The 20,460-nt window shown below is 33.9% G+C and overlaps 1 protein-coding gene across 1 annotated transcript; it reads right to left on the reverse strand.

The window, feature by feature from the left end:
- Nucleotides 1–1,884: 1,884 nt before the first annotated feature.
- LOC113770188 (probable membrane metalloprotease ARASP2, chloroplastic) lies at nucleotides 1,885–3,834 on the reverse strand. The gene has a single exon (XM_027314582.1). The coding sequence runs from the start codon at nucleotides 3,738–3,740 to the stop codon at nucleotides 2,361–2,363; it is 1,380 nt and encodes a 459-aa protein (XP_027170383.1). The 5' UTR covers nucleotides 3,741–3,834; the 3' UTR covers nucleotides 1,885–2,360.
- Nucleotides 3,835–20,460: the final 16,626 nt, after the last annotated feature.

The raw sequence follows: 20,460 nt of genomic DNA on the forward strand, positions 1-20,460 counted from the left end.
CCTTTAAAAAATTATGTACATTTTAGATACAAAGTACATAATAATTATGTTCAACATATTATGCCTTGATCACACACTCTTGAAAAGGAGATCAGTGTACAAGTCAGTCAGTTGTTGGGAGAAGCAAGATACCAATAAACACCTTTAGTCAGCCAGGGCAGCCAACCAAGAAGAATCACCTCTCCTCCTATTGGCAACAATATGGTAAGAGAAGTTGGCTAGTACACGAAACACAATTGTCCAATTTGAATGTTGTACGTCTCATGACCATGCTAAGAGTGACATTTTTCATACATATAAATTTAGTTGATGGTATCTCTCCCTATATGAGAAGAAATGAATGAGTTTTTGCATTAGGCAGTCTTCTTTGGTAGTCTTTGCTTAGTCAAATTTAGCTTGAATGACACAAAAGGTTAGACTTTTGTTGTCACTTTTACTTTTGCTAAGAGAAAGATTCGGCGTTCTTTAGTACTTGTGCACAGTTAGGTTTTTATTCAGAATTTTCCTTTTCTGTATACAGATTTATAGGCTATAAGTCCATTCCAAGCCATTCCACCTAAATATGCAAATTCGATGTCATCACATTGTTACTCAAATCCCTTTTCAGGCATTAGCCACCATATAGAGTAATATATGATTAACTCAACATTTAGTTCAATAAAACATTTGTTTTTTTGAATCATTGACAAGTATTTGTTAATGCTTTCTGACAGATTCTAAATTTCTAATCAAGCACTCAAAGCTTTGCTTCTCATCAACTTATTCCCACATTCAGCCTTCGCTCCTCATCAAGTTATTCTCAAAAGCTTGTTTCTGATTTTGTTAATACTAACACTTAATGAGCTTATTTATTAAGTCATTAGTATTGTTACCATATGATCATATAAAGTTGTTATTATTACCAATCAAAAGCAGATGTTTCTCCAAAGACTAGGACAAACAGTACTAGATAGATTACATACACCAATACATTTGCACTATTTATCAGTTAGATATGGCACCGTATTACAGACTTGTTTTCCTCAAATGATCTCTTATGAAATCTACACGTAGACTATAGTGTTCTTCTTCCAAATCCAAAACAAAAAGATGGTGTTTCTTAAGGTGCAAAAGAAACTAAGTGCTATACTCCCCATCATTCAGAACAACAAATACATGCATAGGATTGATCCGCTCACTTGTAGGCATTGTGATACATGCAATAACCATATAGGTTTTCTTGCATCATTCTACATGATGAGAACCATGTAACTATTGCATATCACACTTGCAATATTGAACACCCCCCCCCCCTCCCCAAACATGAGAGACTAATTCCCGGATGCAGCAGTTAAGACGAGTTAAACAACTAAAGGAGAGCCTTACTTGAATAACATACTCATGCACTTCAAGGAACACCAGATGGCCATACAGCTCCTCAATGCAATGAGAGAGCAAAAACAGAGAAAAAAAGAACAAACCAAATTCCACAGTATCAAGCAACTGTGAATATCAAGAGTAATTTTAAGCAACTTATAAACCTAATATTGAGGAGAAACAACATTCAATGAACTTTTCTGCCAAGTGAATGACTTAGTCTTCTGTTTAGATGCAACACAAACACAATGATAAGGTAACAAAATGGGTGATCCCTTTTAGAGAAAGATTTATTGTTTCTGTTCTGGGTTCAAAATTAGCTGCATGCAGCTTTCCTTGGCAAGTGCTGCCGCATCTTAATATAAACATAGTAGTCTCTGGAGTTAACCATTTTCAGTGAATAATTGGTAATGAGCTACGCATGAACAAGGATCAGAGGCAATAAGCTATAAAGATGATAATGCATTGAATGTTTCACATAACAAAATACCACCTTCAGTAATTCCAGTATGTCAAAGGCAAGAAAAATGCGAAAGAAAAATAGAATCTAATTTAAAACATCATTGACCAAAAAACAGATGGTCAGCATATTGACAATTTTCAGTTCTGGCAATTCTCATATTCTATAGCAAAAGTGTCAAGCTAATGGAAGGAGCCTTAATGACAAGTTCTGATATACAAATGTGATCAATGAAAGCAGAAGTACATGGAGTGGAAATTGTACAGATGTGCACAAAATATCTGGTAGAGTAGTTTTTGATGAATTTTCAATAGCCCCTGCTTAAGATTTGCTAATGCAATGACGAATAAGTATGATCCTTGCTCAGAAGACTTATCAAGATCAAGAAGGAGCCAACTGCTCCCTCCTGCAGAATGTCTCAGGAGGAGATAAGTGAAATAAATTTTGCTTTCTTTCTGCTCACTTATAATAAAGAGTGACTTGTCACAGACCAACTTCTGTTGGCATTCAGTCAGAAATGAACCAGATGACAAGAGGTAATTAATCACAACATATCGCGTATGAATTCAAGGTTTAATGTGTCCCGTACAAGAAGAAATATCCCAAGAATTATGACAAGCGTGATGCCAGATGACATAATTCGCTGCTCTATTTCTAAAGGCAGTTTCCTCCCTCCTCTGGCTGCTTCTATTAGGATCAAGGCCAAGGTACCCCCATCTAAGGCGGGCAATGGAAGAAGGTTTATTACTGCAAGATTAAGATTCAGAACAGCTGCAAATTGGTAAAGACCATCTATATTTGACTTTGCAACCTCAGCACCAACAGCTATAATTGCAACAGGTCCTGAAACCTTGCTAGCTGATTGTGAGAAGTTGAGAAAAGTCTGCTTTAAGCTGTCCAGGACATTTGATGTAAGACCCCAAAACTCGCGTCCTGAAAAACTTAAAGCTTCAAAGGTGTCCCTTGGTATAACCTTCGAAATCCTAACATTGGGTGACAGTTGGACCCCAATTCGCCCTGTTCCATCCGAATTCATATCAGGTGTAATATTGATATCCACATTCTGTCCTCCTCTCTCAACCTTAAGCAACACCTTCTTCTTAGGATTTTTCTTAATCTCATCAACAACGTCAGCAACCAAATTAGGCCCTGTCTTTTGAAGCCCAATTGCATTTACCCCTAAAATAACATCACCTGGCAGCATCCCATCTCGGGACGCTGCTGACAAAGGCCTAACGTCAGGCACAAGAACCCCAGGGAAGGCCTCTTGAACAGGCAATCCAACAGATACTACTTGTGCAAAGATTATAACATAAGCAAACACTATATTAGCTATAACACCAGCTGAAACAACAAGCACTCGATCCAAAATAGGCCTATTTTTCAGCAAATTTACATCATCAACTGGAATTTCACTATCAGGATCATTATCAGGAAATCCAACAAAGCCACCAAGTGGAAATGCTCTAACAGAATACTCTACATTATCCTTATTGAATTTAGCCAAAATTGGCCCAAACCCAACTGCAAATTTACTTACATGGATGCCCTGAAGATAAGCTGCCAAAAAATGACCACTTTCATGAACTATGATTATAGCTGTTAACACTCCCGCTGCTACAAGAATTGACTGGGCACTCTCGAACCCTGCAAAATCAAGTCCTGGAACTGCACAAGTACTCAAAATTTTACTCCTACCATGTGGGCGTTTCTCCTTTGGACATAAAAATTGATTCTGGCAGTGAAAACTTGAATGTGGAGAAGAGGGTGAGCAATAAACTGAAGAAAGAAAAGATTTTGAGAAGTGGGTTTTGGTCCTCAAAGAAAACTCTGAAAAGGGTGTTCTTGAATTCATGAAATTAATGATAGAAAATGAAGAAGTAGAAGATGAGCATGGAGGAGTGGATAAGAGGTTTATAATCATGGTGATTTTCTTCAAATTTTCTCTTTGAAGAAAAAAGTCTGGGCTTAATCAGTTAAAGGACAAACTTGAAAGACGGAAGGAGAGGATGACTTTGATTTTGGATAAATTTCAGTTTTTGTAATTTTTTGTGGAGGGGAATTGAATGCCAATTACGCCATGTTATTTATTTATTTTTTCCCTTATTATTGACTTCTGTTCCACAAAATTTCCTCCGTCTTTGGGTGGGATACTGGGATTAGCATCCCATTGGGCTGCCAAATTTCTTGTGTAAAGTGTCGTTTGGTTTTGAGTTTTGGCAGTCGTAGCCCAAAGATTTCTGTAGATTAAGATTTAGGTAATCTTTGGAGGGCCTGCACTTAGTTCTGAATAGCACTGCGAGAACCTAACTACAATGGGCCTATGTCACAGTTTCGTGTCTTTCGTGTTTAAATCTTTTGTAAAGGTGCGTTTAATGAAATTAAAATCTATAAACTGAAATTTGAAGTCTCAATCCGTTAAATTACTAAATTATTAAATATTAAATATAATAAATTTGAATCCATTAAGTTACTAAATTGTTAAATACTAAATATGATAGATTTGGGTGTATATCACATTAAGGGTGCATTTGCTAAAACTGAAATTTAAATCCATTAAATTACTAAATTATTAAGTAGTACTAAATACCAAAAATCTACCCATGTTTGTTAACTAAGTTCAAAATCCTTATCTAATTAAATAATTTGATATTCTGTATCTAACAGCTTTATATTTCTTTTTTCTCTTTATTAAATGACTTTCACAACTTCTCTATACTCCACACATCTTTTTACTCTATCACAATTTTATCTTTTTTCATCTTTCCACTCTTTCACAATTTTGTTCTTTTTTCACTTTTTTTTATTTGCTACTATCGTACTCACTGATCTCAAATTCATTTTTTTCATAATATATTTCATCTTTTATATTAATTTAATTTAAAATAATTATTATCATTTTCATATCTAACAATTTTAAACTCATTAAATCATAGGTTCTATTTCTTTTTTGGATGAAAAGATAGAATGGCAAAATTGTGCAATTTAGCTTATTGAGCATTCAACTACAGATGTTTATCAAATAGTATAAATAGGTTCAAATAGGTTTAGTATTAAGATTCAGACATTCATATATTTCTTTTCAATACTTAAATTTCAGCAAACTAACTATTTCTGTATTCAGATTTCAGAATTTAGATTCAATCTTATCAAACGGAACCTAAATGATAAGCGAATAACTTATCATTTATTTTTTGGAGCAAGTTTTGCTTAGAAAATTCAATACCATTTAATTAATTCAGATATTCTAGTTTTGGTAATCACATGCATCTGAATATATTAAGATTTGAACCCATTAAATTTAAGTACTAAATTGGAATATCAAACAAAACCTAAGTGATAAGTGAATAGTTTATTATTTATTTTTTAGAACAAGTTTTGCCTAAAAATTCAGCGTAACTTAATTCATTTAGATATTCTATTTTTTATTATCAAACGCATTGAAACATGTTAGGATCTGAATCCATTAAATTTATATGCTGAATTAGGTTATCAAACAGGGCCTAACTTTTGTTTAAAAAATTCAGTACCACTTAATTTATTCAGATGTTCTATTTTTTATTATTAAACACTTATAAATAAAAAAAAATCTTGAATCCAGGACCTTCTATTTATAATCTCTCTCCTCTTACCATTCAACCCAACCCTTCCAGCCACCTTAGATCTCTTCATTCAAGTGAAACTCTATGATTGTTTTCTTCTACATATTTCCCTACACCTGTCCATAAGCAAAATTGACCATCTTTTAAGATGTTCCGAATTTCGATTTTCCCTTGTAGATAATCCTAAAAGTTCCAAAGATAGATCAAGTGTGGCGCAGCAAAAATGAGGGACAAGGCTACAACAATGAAAAAGATTAAAGCAAAAGTATAAAACTAGAATTAGGAAGGACCAATTTAAACTAGTCCAAAATTTAGAGGATTGACATTACAGTTCTCTGTCTTACAAATCATATAAAACACACTTATCAACTCAGATCAACATTACTAATATATACACTTATGAACTCTAAACAAAATCAACAAATAAGCAGATATGAACTTTAAACAAAATTACCACAGGTTTCTCATCATGTAAAGAATAATTTTCTCCCGGAGATGGTTGAATTATCTAACCTAGGTTTCCCAGGGAGAATACATCAGCATTGGTCAAGAACTTAGTCCCATCTAATCAAGCACGCCAACTACAATCAAGTAGAAGTACATAGCCCATAGGTGAAGATATAAACCAATAACAAGAATAAAAAATAGTGTTTAGCCCATAACAAAATTAGTTGGTCAATCTGGCGATAAAGTTGAGTACAATCTAAATTATTAAAGCAGTCCAAAATAGAAGTCTCCCACAATCAATGCGCCTCTATTTTTAGTAAGCAAGACTTCCTATGGCTTTTTGCCCAAAAGTCAAGAAAGATTTTATATAATTTCAGGTTAGAAGGTATAGTGAACTCGCATGGGTTGGCTCGGATGGTCGATGGCTGGTAGTTATGAATCTGATGATTGTGTTCGAACTCCCCTTCTATCGGTTATGTATTTTTTGAGGGCAAGGTGCGCAGTCACAGAATAATGATGATCGTATATTCGAATCCTCTTCTATTGATTGTGTATTCTTGGGGGCGGAATATACAATCGAAGGGAGATTAGTCGAGCGTAAATTGAAATATTTCTGTGTTGAAAAAAAAAGTTAGAAGGTATAGTGATAATATTATAAAAAAAAATACAGAAGCAAAATAATTGGTTTTTTCCATGAATCTATCAACCATTGGAGGCAAAACATTAGAATATAGCTCGCATTATCCCTTCTGCATATTTCAGCCATTTCTTCTTTTTCATCTTTCTTGTAGATTCTCCATAATTCTTAAACAGTCCTTTAACTAAATTTCTTTTCCTGGTTGACAATTTTGAGCGTGTCAAAGGGACCATTTAATAGGATACACGTAAATAATCAACAATTATGCAGAATAGGATTCTTGAGTTTTTGTGTGTACGGAGAATACTATAACCACTTGAAGCATCACTAGTTTATGACCTAGAAAATATGAACTATCCAGCATTTGTCAAGGAAACGTTGGTGTAGTAGTTGAAATTGATACCGGACCAATTAGAGGTTTTGGACTCAAATTCATCCTTCCCCCAATCAGCTTTCTAAATTTCATCACTTCCTTGCTTAAAAAAATTAAAAATGAAAAATGAAAGTAAAATCACTATTGGTTTAACAAATGAATATTTCAAAGGTTAATCTTTTTTTTTTTGCGGTTTCCTATAAATCCTGTACTTTCATTTGTTTACAAAATTTGCTTTCTATTGCAGGCAATAAACAATTATTTGTAGACGAGTGAAATGCCATACCGGCCACATTACAACATCATTTCCCACGAACATTTCTGACTTTTGGTTAGAAGTAATGCATCACTTTCACGACATCAAATCAAAGATGCTTGTTGAATTCTTATTCGTTCTTTTTCATTTTCTATTAACCATGGAGTTGTTGGATTCCCCTAGCTACTAGCTAGCAACTAATCTTGTATGCATACACCCAAAGTCCACTCCAGCAGAAAAATTTCAAGCACTTTCCTATTGCAAATGAAACGACCAATGGTCTTATCATTAAAAGTTCATGCCGTACTTTTGTATGTGTATGCCTGGCTTTGAAAATTGTGCAAAAGCAGCTGGAATCAACATCTTCATTTTGCTGTAGTGCAATCATAAAGTTCGACCCCTGGTGTACTATAGTCTCTGTGAAGGGTCACTTTGTTTGTATTACTATTTTTTAAAAAAAGTTTTACGTTTTTTGTGATTAAAATTTTTAATTATTTTTTTATTTTACATACATCAAATTAATATAATATATTTTTCTATAAAATTTTCAAAAATCAGTAATTTAAATGGATTTTTAAAGTATTGTGTGATAGACTGATAATTCAAGCAACCTGGACATTTTTCTTTTTGGTATCTAATCAAAAATATCTATTTAGTCCGTGAAGTATCAAATGATTGGATTCTAAGTACTGCTTAATTGAGCACAAAAAGGAAAAGGAGGAGGTTCTAAACAACCTTTTACCAAGATTCTGACCAGATTTAAACCCCCAAATAATTTTAAAAAAAAAAACAGAGAAAGAAAAGATTCTGATCAAGCTAAGCTGACATCCATCAAATTCTTGTGTTATAGGTGTGGTGCAGTATATGATCAAGTAGACAAATTTGAGAACCTTTACGGGCCAAATGAACTTTAAAACATTTGTAAATTAACTTCCCATGTAATTATCAAAACAAATATGTAAATCCCAAAAGAAAGCTGGCAAAAATTCAATCAATTCTAAACCGACAAACCGTGCTTTAATTTCTTTGCCTCGTTAGGTTAGAAAACTCAGGCTGATTGAGCTTTGTCCATGACCATCTAAAATCTTTCTTTAGCCCTTTTAGGTCCTGCATGGTTAGTTCAAGCTTCATACATCCTTTTCCTTCCTTTTCTCATTCCTTTTTGACTTTTGTTTTCTGTAATTAGGCAAAACGTTTTTCAGTTGATCCTCCGTATATATCCATTTTTCATTCTGCTGTACTTTTTTAGTTTACAATCAAAAGGAAAGAGATAGCCAAGGGACAGACAACCATGCAAAATTTTTCAAATCTGAAAGAATCTCCTTCGTGGGTCTCCTGATTTAGATTTTTCTATCATATCACAAACTGAGACAAAGTTCGAGAAAAGAGGTCAAAATAAATCAATCATTAAGACACATATATAATATGTATAGTTGTATTTTTGTCTGCATCCAAAAAGGTAATTCGTGAACAATTGTTCTAGACTTGGTCCGTATATATGATCTCAGGCTGATGCTTAATTAATGTCATCAAGGCACTAAGAAAAGGATAATGTTACAATAGATTAGTAGGTAGATGAATGATTAGTAGTTGTTACGAGGTTAGAATTTATTTACCAAAGCTAGCCAAAAGATAAAGAGGAAGGATTCAACTAATTATGATTTAGGACCTTAATTTGGTTGTCAATCAAAGCCATTAATACACCTTGACATTGCCATCTGGTAACTGTTTGGGAGTTGGATAATTTCCATTAAAGAGGGTAAATGTAGGAATTTTCATTTAAACTTCTAAATGACAATTCCTCCCTTGACAACATAAAAGGTCATTAGATAAAGTTAATCTTATATACACTGACTGGCAGTATATATTATTATTGCGGTTGGATACATGATATATTTGCAAAATTTAGACTTCAAATTTAAATTTAGATTAGTTGTCATAGAAGATTAATTTAATTAGGATATTGACAAGCAAAACTTTGTAGTTAATTTTAGTCCTAATACTATAATGTTAATTTTACGTCGCTAAGATATTAAATGTTAGAGTAATCAAACGAGGACCATTTATTCAAAAGCAAAACGTTAAACTTATTGTAGAAAAATTAGATTGTTAGCTTATCTATTTCTTCAGTGATTTTTAGAATAGAACAAAAATTAGACTGTTGGTTCATTTTTTTTCTTGATCATCCTAAGTGGTTTTTTTGGGAAAAGAATAAATATATACACTGTTTAACATGCATACTTCTGAGAATTATACATGAATAAAATATGACCGATTATACTTTATCAATTTGTCAACTAAATCCATACCTTATGCTCCACTTCGGAGGATTAATGCTATACATAATCAATATAAGTATACTACTTATTAAGCCATCAAAAGTGCAGATTTCAGATATAGGGTGTTAATTTAACCCTTCGATCCCTATATACAAAAACCAGAATTTTCTTTTTAAAAAAACAAAACCAGAATTTATTGCAATGCAACTGAAAATATTAGACAAAATAGACCCACTGAGGCTAGAGTCATGGTTGCTGCTAATTCACAAGAACTGGACAGTGGACATAAATGATTCCTTCGTCCATTCCCTCAATTTCTGTCCCCTTTCATGGCAACCTTATCGGAAAGGGGATATATACGCAAGAAAACGAAAAAAATTTTGGTCACGGTTACACCTAACTCTCAACCAAGACATGTATTACGTAATTAGCAATAGGGCCACAAAAATTTAATATTTCAGTATTTCCAATATGGCTCTTTCTTTTCTTTTCTTTGATAGAAAAGTGGATGACCTTTATTAAATGCTGGATTGAAAATCAGCCACCAAAATGGCATAGTCCAAAAAAAGGGTGGTACGTAATTCTCTTGTATATATGGTGACTACTTTGATCTTGTGAAAAGAAAAAGTCATGATCCTCTCTATAAGATTTAGAGTCTGTTTTTAAACCAAAAAAAAAAGAAAGAAACTTGGGAAAATTGATTTAATCCCCTTGTCCAAATTAAAAGTGATTGGACAATATCCATTAGCCGCTGAAAGTTTTCCGAAATTTCATAAACTTTGTATAGTTTGAAAAGAACAAGAAAAAAAAATGAAAATTCCGCATAGACTATTTTTTTTTTCTTGCATAGTGTGACATATTTGTTGTTAATAGACTAAGTGTGTTTGGATAGGAGTTTACTTGAAATATTGTTTGAAATAATAATTATTTTTTTCTTTTGTGGCTTTTTTTTTAAGTGTAAGTGAGAGGTTTCGGATCCGGGGCTTCAAAGCCTCTCACTTACACTCCCTTCCACAATGCCACCCAGCTCGTCCTCCCTCTCCTCTCCCCCTCCCCCCAAATTTGGAACAATTACTATGGTACTTTTTGTAATATAATATATGTGAAATAAAAAAATAGTTGAAAAAATAGAAATATATGTTAAAAAATGTGTTTGTGATACAAGTAAATAATTTTTGTGCAAACAAATGTAACTTGACATCATTTAGTTGCTGGCATCCTGCTCCACCAGCTTAGTACCGAAGCATTTTCACTTTATTGAAATTAAGCAAGGATTATACTTAAAACATGTAGAATTTTATATGACTATCAAACTCTAAAGAACTCTCTACCTTAACCTTTTCAATAAGACCTTGAAAACAAACGTAATAATGCTTGTTGATAAGGATGCACATGATCTACATACATATATATATTGTATGTATATGTATGTATGCATGTATATATGTATATTAATCACAAACCCCGTTCATGAAAATGATCTATACATGTATTATATATTTTCTCACTATAAATAGATATTTGGCAAAAATTAAATGGATTCAGACTCAACCTAGGCCTATGTTCAAGTGGATCATTTGCACCACCTAATCTCCTTTCCGCGTCTTCATGAGTAGTCGAAATTAACAAAAATATCAATTAGTTCTAAATGGCAGTAAAAACCAAAGTTCAACTGTGCAATTTTTTTTTATTTTTTAGGCTTTTTTTGTGTGTGATATGAAAAATGATCTAACGCTAATTTTGGGATCCATGAAGATTGTCTGCACAACATTCAATTCAGGAAGTGCTTGAAAACCTTGAAACCTTGCCCCAACCTTCAATTTCTATGTACAGAGGGCTTAAAGGTACAGAGCTCATTTCCGGTTTTGATTTCGACTCTAACAAATGTTGTTGAAATTTCTCTATGGGATAGGGGATAATTTCAGAAACCTCCCTTGAGGTTTCTGACAATTTCACGCGGCTCCCTCCAATTTTAGAAAATTACACCGACCTCCCTTGATTTAATAAAATGACTACAATACCCTCTATTTAATAGATAATTTACTACATATGTAGGACACAAAAACCAAACCAAAAGTAAAAGAAAAAATAAAAACCTACAACAACTCATCATCATCCCTAATCCTATTTTAATAAAGAGCAGTTTTTTTTCTCTTTCCCTCCCTTTTTTTCTACCTCTTATGATTCTCTCTTTCCTGTCTATGACCCCATAGTCTCTTCCACCAATCAACTACACCATACAAACTTGCCTGAAGTATTTATTTCTTGTCTACTTTTCGCTTTCCGTGGTACTTAACTATCAGCCCCTCTTGTTTATTTCTTCTCGTATTATAATTTGTATATATTAAAGAATCAAAATTTCCAAAATTACAAATTGAGGGAGCAAATAAAAATTTCATGGTCAAATTAGATGGAGATGATGAAGATGGTTGTGATAGAGGGGGAAAAATGAAATTAATGGGCTATGGTCGAAAGAGAAAAAGGGACAAATCTGGGTTATGCTATTATGTCTGTTACATACTAGAATCTAATATCTTCATTTGGTTTCATTTTTGTTTGATTTGCAAGTATTGGTGGTGGTTTGTCACAAAAATTAGTTTCCCTATTCTTAACGCCAATGGAGTATGGGATTGCTCTTGGCATAGGCATCAATAGTGGTTGGCCAGGTCCTTTTCTGTTCCAGGAAGGTGATAGGTGATAGTTGTTGGATTCATAATTTGAGATGTGAGATTAGTTAATAGACAAAAGATAGTGTTAATTTGGAGCGTGAAGCTTTTTGAGGGTATTTTAGTTGGCGGTGGAGGTTATGGTCGATTTGTAGAGGAAGTGATTCGGATAGAGTTTGGGATTTTGATGATGCCGAAATTGATAGAATTTGGGAATTAAGTTGGAGTATATTTTAGTAAAATTTGGGATTTTAGTGATGCCAAAATTGATAGAATTTGGGGATTAAGTTGGAGTTTGCTTGAACAAGTTGATGAGATTTTAAATTTACATTATCGTGGAAGCATAGTAAGTCTAGATGAAAGTGTTTGTTACTTTTTTTTTTGTTAAATTGATCACTAAATCTTTTTTTCACTTTCTTTTGATGTATGATATTGCATAAGGGTATTTTAGGATACTTAAGTATAATTCTAGCCTCCTTTGACAAAAAAAAAAAAAGTATAATTCTAGTCTGATGGGTCTATACTATTACTTAAACAGTAAATGCAAGGGAGGTCAGTGTAATTTTCTAAACTTGGGGGGAGCTGAGTGAAATTATCAGAAACCTCCCCTGAAATTATCCTATGGGATAGCTATAATAGCACAACTAAAAGTGGTGAATTATTTTTGTCAAATTTCTTCAGTTGTAAGTTTCCAATTGATTTCAATATTCATTTAATTATCTTCGTAGACTCTTCTCACTGTTTTTTGCCATCCCAAATGGCTCATGCTAGAGCTCTCATACCACTCTTGCAGTGATCAAGCTTTAGGGCTAACAAATGAATACAATAACCAGTAAATTAGAAAAAATAATATTTTGGTAATGATTATTAGTAAATCAATACAATAGAATAAAAACTAAGGTATATCCATGTGTCTATGTGGTTAAGGCTATCATTGGAGCTGCAAATTGGCATTACATGCATGGAGGAAGCCGGGGCAATTTATAGTTTACCACCTTATCGTTTGCCCTTATCTCAATTTGTTACTTTAAATTACTAATCGAGTCAATTGAACAAAACCAAACCAATTCTGATTTTACAATTCCTATCCCGAGTATACCAAAATTTGGCATTTGTTTAAGAACTTTTAGGGGAAAAAACCTTGTGAGAGTCCATCAAAGAGACCCAATGTGTAAGTCAAGATCCAACTTTGACTCAAATGGTTAAACTATTAAGTTTCGAACTCTTATTTATATATTAATCCCTCTTCTTTATCTCTCTAACCTAACAATCTCCTCCTTCTTCATCTTTCTAACCTAACAATCTTCTCCTTCATGAATAACTTCTCACATAGAATCCAAATTTATAAACTCTTCTTTGAGCCTACTTTAATACTCAATTCAACCCTATCTTAACTCCAAAGGTCACTGTTTCTCCAACTCATGAACCCACTCTTCTTCAACATCCAAACTAGATTTCGAATCCTGCCAACCTTTGACTTTTTAATCGAAGACCAACTGGATCACTTGCCAAACCCATGATGCATCTGGTCCAACACTAGCCAAACTCTTTGACACTTTGGTCCATCACCAAGAACCTGCCAACCCTTGACTCCTTAATCTAACACCAATCGGAACACTTGTCAAACCCATGACGCATTTGGTCCAACATCAACCAAACTCTTTGGCACTTTGGTTCATCACCAAGAAGAGCATTTCACCTGCCCAACTTACAAAAGAATCCACCTACCAATAAATAGCTGAAACTCGCAATCAGAAACTTTGATAACTACTTGTTAGAGAGAAAAATCTCGAAAGAGCCCACCAAAAAGGTCCAATATATAAGTCAGGTACCTAATTTTGATCCAAAGGTTTAAGATGATAAGTCTCGAGTCCTTACTTACATATTAATAGCTCTTTCTCCATCTTTTGAATCAACATCGGACATAATTCTTTACTCACAAACCTAACAACAACTATTTATTAAAGCTAAGAATGGTTTTCACCATACTTACATTTTGTGGATACGCACATGTATACATAGTTTGAGTAGCAATATGAGATAATATCACAATCTGAGTAAGCAATAGAGAGGTGAAATCAATGGCAAAGCTACAGGGCGGGCAATAACTTTACTAAATTTCTAGGATAGGCTTGAAAGTTTTATAAATTTTTAAGTTTGTTTCAAAATTATCCCCCTCAATTTTAGAAAACACCATTTTCTTTTGACATTGCCCCTGATATTCTGAAAAGTCCTCATCTCTTATTACATTGCCATTCCTAACACCAATTTCTTTGTATGTACAATTTTTTTCAATGTGGTTAAATTAATTAGATTAAAGGAACAAAAACTCAAAATGAGTATATTGTACATAATCTTAAACTAAATTTCTCTTCATATAGTAATGACCAAGCTCTGGGACCAAACGACCACAATTTTTATATTTGATGGACTGTTTTGGTTGATTTCAAATGTGAGAGACTAAAAAAAAAAAATTTTTAGAAAATGTGAGGTAACTATTTTGGCAATATTCCCTTGTCTTTTTACAAATTAGTTACTCTCAATTTCTCCAAACAATGTATGCAAATTAAAATTGTCAACTAATTCAAACCATTCAAAAATATCCAAATTATCAATAAATATACCGTTCTCAAAATCTACTATCCATCCCCAATCAAATTTCAATTTAAAATCATAATTCAACTCAGTAGTGTGCAAAAAGCATATAAACGGCCATGCAATGTCTATAGGGTATTTTAATATAATGAATAAATATTTTTGAAAAGACAATAAGAGTTTACACATTACTTGAAAAATAACCCTTTTTTTTTTGTTTTGAACTTTGTTTTGGCAAAGTACTTGTAACAAGCCAACAAAGAAAATCATCTAAATTGCACTATTTTAATATAAATTTTTACTTTTAAAAACCAACTTAAATATATTTTTTGATTTTTGGCCATGGAAATCAATATGCTATACTTTTCACCATCAACCTTGCAAATTTGTAATTGTTGTTGGATAGTGATCATAGCACAAAGATGTCAAAAGTTAATCCTGACTATACTTTTCACCATCAATCTTGCAAATTTCTAATTGTTGTTGGACAGTGATCATAGCACAAAGATGTCAAAAAAATAATCCTGACGTATTATTGTTATTTTAGTGATATGAAAGAGACGAGAAATAGTCTTGTTATATTGTTCATTGTGATTGATTTATAAAATTGAGAATTTTGATATCAATTGGCATTCAAGGAGACTAATAAACTAACATAAAGCAAGAGACATAAATTTATCCAGTTACATGGTTTCTACAATGCACAAAAAGTTCGAAAGATGGTACAAATTTCTAATGGGTCATTTTCTTTTTTGTGTGTCAAACATCCTCCCCTGCCTGTGTGACAAAAGTGGCACTGTCCAAACACATGACAATAAACTTTAGAATGCAAAACGTGATTTAGATCATTGAAGCTTTTCTTGTTTGTTTTCCTTCTTTACTGATTGTGCTCAAATCCCATGCTACGTACACACTTGTCCAATTCGAGTATCAACACTTGAGCCAATTCACATATTCACTATTTGGACTGCAACTTTCAACGACCTATTCAAAACGTTGCTAACATACTAATAATATCTTTGTCATTTATTTTATTCCAAGGAATCTTGATAATTGGAAAGGTTTACTATCCAACAACAAAAATTATGCATGTATTTAAAGGTTTATTTTCTTCCGCTACAATCTCTTAGAAGCTTTCAGATTTCAAACCTTGTTGTAGCTCAACCACAAGGTTCTCATCATCAACAGCTGTCTTTGACATATTGGGCCGGTGAGCATCATCATCCCCACGCAATCATCTTTTACATCGTTTAAAAACAACTTTGGACTGTGCAACCAGTTCTTGCCAAATTTAATTGTGTAATACATCTGTCATCACTCAGCACTATGGTTAGAGGGTCTTCCACATAAAATATCAATACACGTTTCGTAAGTTAAGAGGATTTAAGCCAACCAAATTAATATTTAGCAGTTTCACCTATCCTGTTTACACCTTTTCCCTTTGTTTTTTTTCAAATTTTGGTTTTTTTGGGGTGGTGGAATATGGGGGTATTGCTTTCACTTTCATGACTAGTGAAATTTAGGTCATCTTTGTTTGGCAGAAGGTTAGAAGAAAAAGTACTAATTCCTTTTCCGCGTGAAGCCAGGAAAGTACTTCCATGGAAGGCATCCTCACCAAGTTTCTACTTCATTATTCCCTTCTTAGCTTCCACACATTATTGATTATATCAAGAATTCTAACTGATCAAAGTATCAAACCTATCATCCCATGCATCTACAGATGCTACAAGAAGTTGCATTTATGATATGTGCAGTAAACCTTAAGTGAAAAGACTAAAAAGAAAATCATGTACGAATAAAAAAAAAAGGAACCAAAAAGGAGAAAATTTGGTCCCATGTAAGAGGCTAATTGAATATGTTTCCCATGAGATAATATTAACCAAGAGGTTCATAGCTAAAATCAAGTCAAGAAGAGGACTTACCTTTATAATCTGCATGTTTCTTGGAAGGAATCATTAGAAGTATAGGATGATCTTATTTTTGGTGCATTGCAGATCTCCTGCATCCATGACAGACCAAGGCCCTAGAGGGGGAGGCATGGAAGCATAGAATAGAGAGATATTGACGCGGCTCAATCAAAATCACATAGTTAGCTAAACCATACCATCTAACCATGGCTTAAGATTGAGGCGCATCAATACCTCTTACACCAAATATAATAACCTACCTCCAACTTGATTCTGCTCCGTGAATGTAAGTTTGCAGAAAGTTTTCCTCTAGAGGCCAATATACAAACAAAGAGAGGAGGAGTATATTCTTTCTTTTGGATAGATAAGTAGGACAAATATTTCGAGCATGACAAAATCTTTAATTTCTAGTGTAACAAGTGATTTCTTGGGGAGAAAAGGGAAGAAAAGAGAAATGGATAGGAGCCCTTTTCTGATGAATGGCTGAATTTGCTTGGTAAGTTCTTATCTCTACATATATACATCCAAATTCCAGTCCTGTGCTACCGGAGGGGGAGCAAATAAAATACACTAACATTTTTTGGGTTTAACACATGAATTCACAAAAGGATAAAAACTACATAATTGTGTCTACGTTTGTGTAGTTTTTTCGGTGATGCATAAATGAGGGGAGAAGATGAATAGCGACCCATTTATTTATAAGAGCAAATGAGGACGGCAGTACAGCCTTCAGGTCCCACAGAGCATCAACCTATAGGATTATACCTGCTGGGGAAGAGTCAGATATGGTTGTTTCTTGCATGAGTCAACAAGTGTGATTGCTCACAAATCCAGTTTCTTGTGTTAGTTTCTTACTCTATCAAAAAGATATTATTATTGTTTCATTTCGAGGAAAATGGAACCTTTTTGGAGGATAAAGTTTGTACGAGTAGCTGGCACTAATGGTTGAAGGGCTATGAGGCCGGGTCCATCTCAAGATAACTACAAAGATAATAATCTGCACTAGCATTATAGAGCCGTATTATTCTACACTAGTAAAATTGTGGTACATTTCGTGGATTAATTTCAGCAATAAACTAGTCGACTAAAGAGCCTTGGTCTTTAATTAATGTTTATATCTCAAACTTTAATTTGGCATGATCATCTCTTTTTGCGTCATCTAATTTGGTCCGATTCAAGGCACAAAATCTTTAAAATTGGTATGAAAATGCTGATGGTTATAGGCTTATTCCACATCCTCGATGGTTTATTTTTGCAGAATATGCAGGCGGCTCTAACCAAAGGTCCAAGTTTGATTACAGATGAATATTCTTGCTAGGGGTTTCACCAATCAAATCTTCTGATAAACATGATCTAATCATATGTCAAATGCCCTCTCATGTGGGAGTGGGTTTCAACTTCCCAATGTTTCACTCCCAAATTTCCAAGCCATTTGAAGCCCTTACCAAAGACTCCAAAAATCCACTGTCAAGCTATCAGCATGACCAATATGAAAAATTATTAAAGCATGAACAATACGCTGTCAAGCTATCAGCATGTGTCCATCTTTGTCCCAAAATGAAATTTGTGGTTTGACTTTTTAGTCTATCTACAGGGCCATGGAGGCCCAATAATTGCCATCACAATAATATCCTGCCTTTATGGTGATTAACGAGTCACAGAGGCTGGACCAAATGTCTGACAAGGAGGTGCATGGATGAATTTATAAGTACTAGCCAGGTTTTAGATCAACAGACGTCTTTTCCCTCCTCAATTACCAACACAAAGACATTGGAGAATCAATTACATTTTCAAAATAATGCTAGCCAAATCTCTCTCTTGAGCTTTGATGACCTTCCAGTTAAGACCTATTTAAACCTAGGGTTGTATACGAATTGAGCTTTTAAAGTATAATTTGGACTTTATTAGAGTTCAATTTTTGGCAAGGGCACGTTCGAATTCAAACCGAAAAATGAAGATCCAATTAAGTTATAGAATCGAGTTCTAACTTGCAAATATTTGGGTCGAAGAGGCTGATGTTAGTTTTCACTTCTAATTTATATTTTTATATAGTAAAGTGTATCTGACATTGTATTACGTAATAAATTTTTATATGTACCGTTTATAAGATAATTATCAAATAAAGAAACATATATACTTCAACCTTTCCCATCAAATTCAAGCATAATAAATTTGAGATTGAATGGAGCTCGAACTCAAACTTTAATCTCGTATAGTATTTGCACTTGAATTTAAATTCGAACACGAATTTTCAAATTGAGCCTAAAAGCTTTAAAAAAAATCCATTCATTTGAATTGATTTGCAGCCTTTTGCAAAATCTCAAAATACTGTATCTATATAATCAACAAGGCATACTTATTTCTGGCTAAACTCTCTCTCTCTAATCCTAAGCTCCTCTCCTTCTCTTTAACTTTCCGCTTCCTTGGAAACAAAACATTTTCTTCCCTAGGAGGGAGACCAACTGGTCTTTCTTGGAATCCCTCCCTCCATTCCTTCCATGTCCCTTTTTTTGGGGTCTTTTGTCTTTGTTTGTAAAGTCTATTCTAGAGTTTCTTATTAAGAGCTTCTTTTCTCTAAGGAATTCTTGGCAAGAGTTTTCTCCTTTACTGGAGATTTCTAGTGAGAGTTTTTGTAGTTTTGATAGGGATATAATTATGCATTTTATTTGTGGTTATTTGGTCTTAATTTTGGCCGTTTATTATGCAAAGTATTGAATTTCTGCTCATAATGGGTATTTGTGTTACTTATAGGCAATTGGTGTTAAAAGTGATAAAAAAGGGCAAATTCCAGAAGACTGTGCCTTCTCTGGCGTGCCCACGCCAGACAACGCAGAGTTGCGTGAAAAAGCCGGATTGCTGGTCCTATTCCTCGGGCCACCGCCTTTCCTTGGAGCCATACTTTAAACTTACGTGGGATTAGGAAATAGAATTGGAAGATGACTTTTGGTAACAATCCAATGGGGGAAAAGGAAGCAAATTGTTTGAAGAAACCCACCTATTATTTCGGCTAGCAGAAAGGAAACGGCGGCGCAAACAATAAAAAGAAGACAGCAATAGACTAGGGATGGATCTGGGACTTGGACTTTTTCTCTGCTTTTGTTTTCTTCGTTGTTAGGAGACTAGCGGCGAAAAATCTTTTACTCCTTCTTCAATTAACAAAACTCCATGAAAACTTTGATTGACTTTGTTGTCATGACTATGCGGCAAGGCTAGATCGTTTATCTAGTTGAGGAATAAATTGAGAATCGGGGCACCATAACTGTGAGATCGTTTTAATTGCTTATTTTTAATTTATATGTTCATGGGTATTTGATTATTCTCTATTTTTTCCCTGAGTTATTATTGTTTAGATTTATTGGATAATTAAGCCTGTTATTCGATTGTCTAAATAATTGATAGCCAATTAGGATGTTGGCGCGTCGCCTTTAAGCATCTTGATTAGTGGCAAACGAGACAATTGCACCGCCTCGCAAGCGGTCTAATTTGGATCGTGGGGATAATTAATCTAGCCTAAACAAATTCGCATGTGTGTTTGTCATCTAGAATTGAGTCTTTCTAATTCCTAATACTGTGGCCACATTAAATCCTGTGAGCGTTTTTGGGGTTGTCTAGTCACAAGAGGATAGTTTATGAGCCTCTCTTGACTACCATAAAATTAAGGAAAGATTGGTGGTTGGACGCGTCGCTTGACCACTTTAACCAGTTTATTCGTGAGTATATGAATTGTCCCTTGTATCTGTGATCAGTTGTGTGCTTCGATGCCAAGATTAATTCCTTGACTAGGTTGTTTTAATTAATTGTTATTTGTGTAATTTGGTTCCTGCTATCTTACTCAACTTTGAATTTCCGTTTTTATTCCTTTTTAATTAGTTGGTACTATTG

Source organism: Coffea eugenioides, chromosome 5, assembly GCF_003713205.1.
Source record: "Coffea eugenioides isolate CCC68of chromosome 5, Ceug_1.0, whole genome shotgun sequence".
NCBI lineage: Eukaryota > Viridiplantae > Streptophyta > Magnoliopsida > Gentianales > Rubiaceae > Coffea > Coffea eugenioides.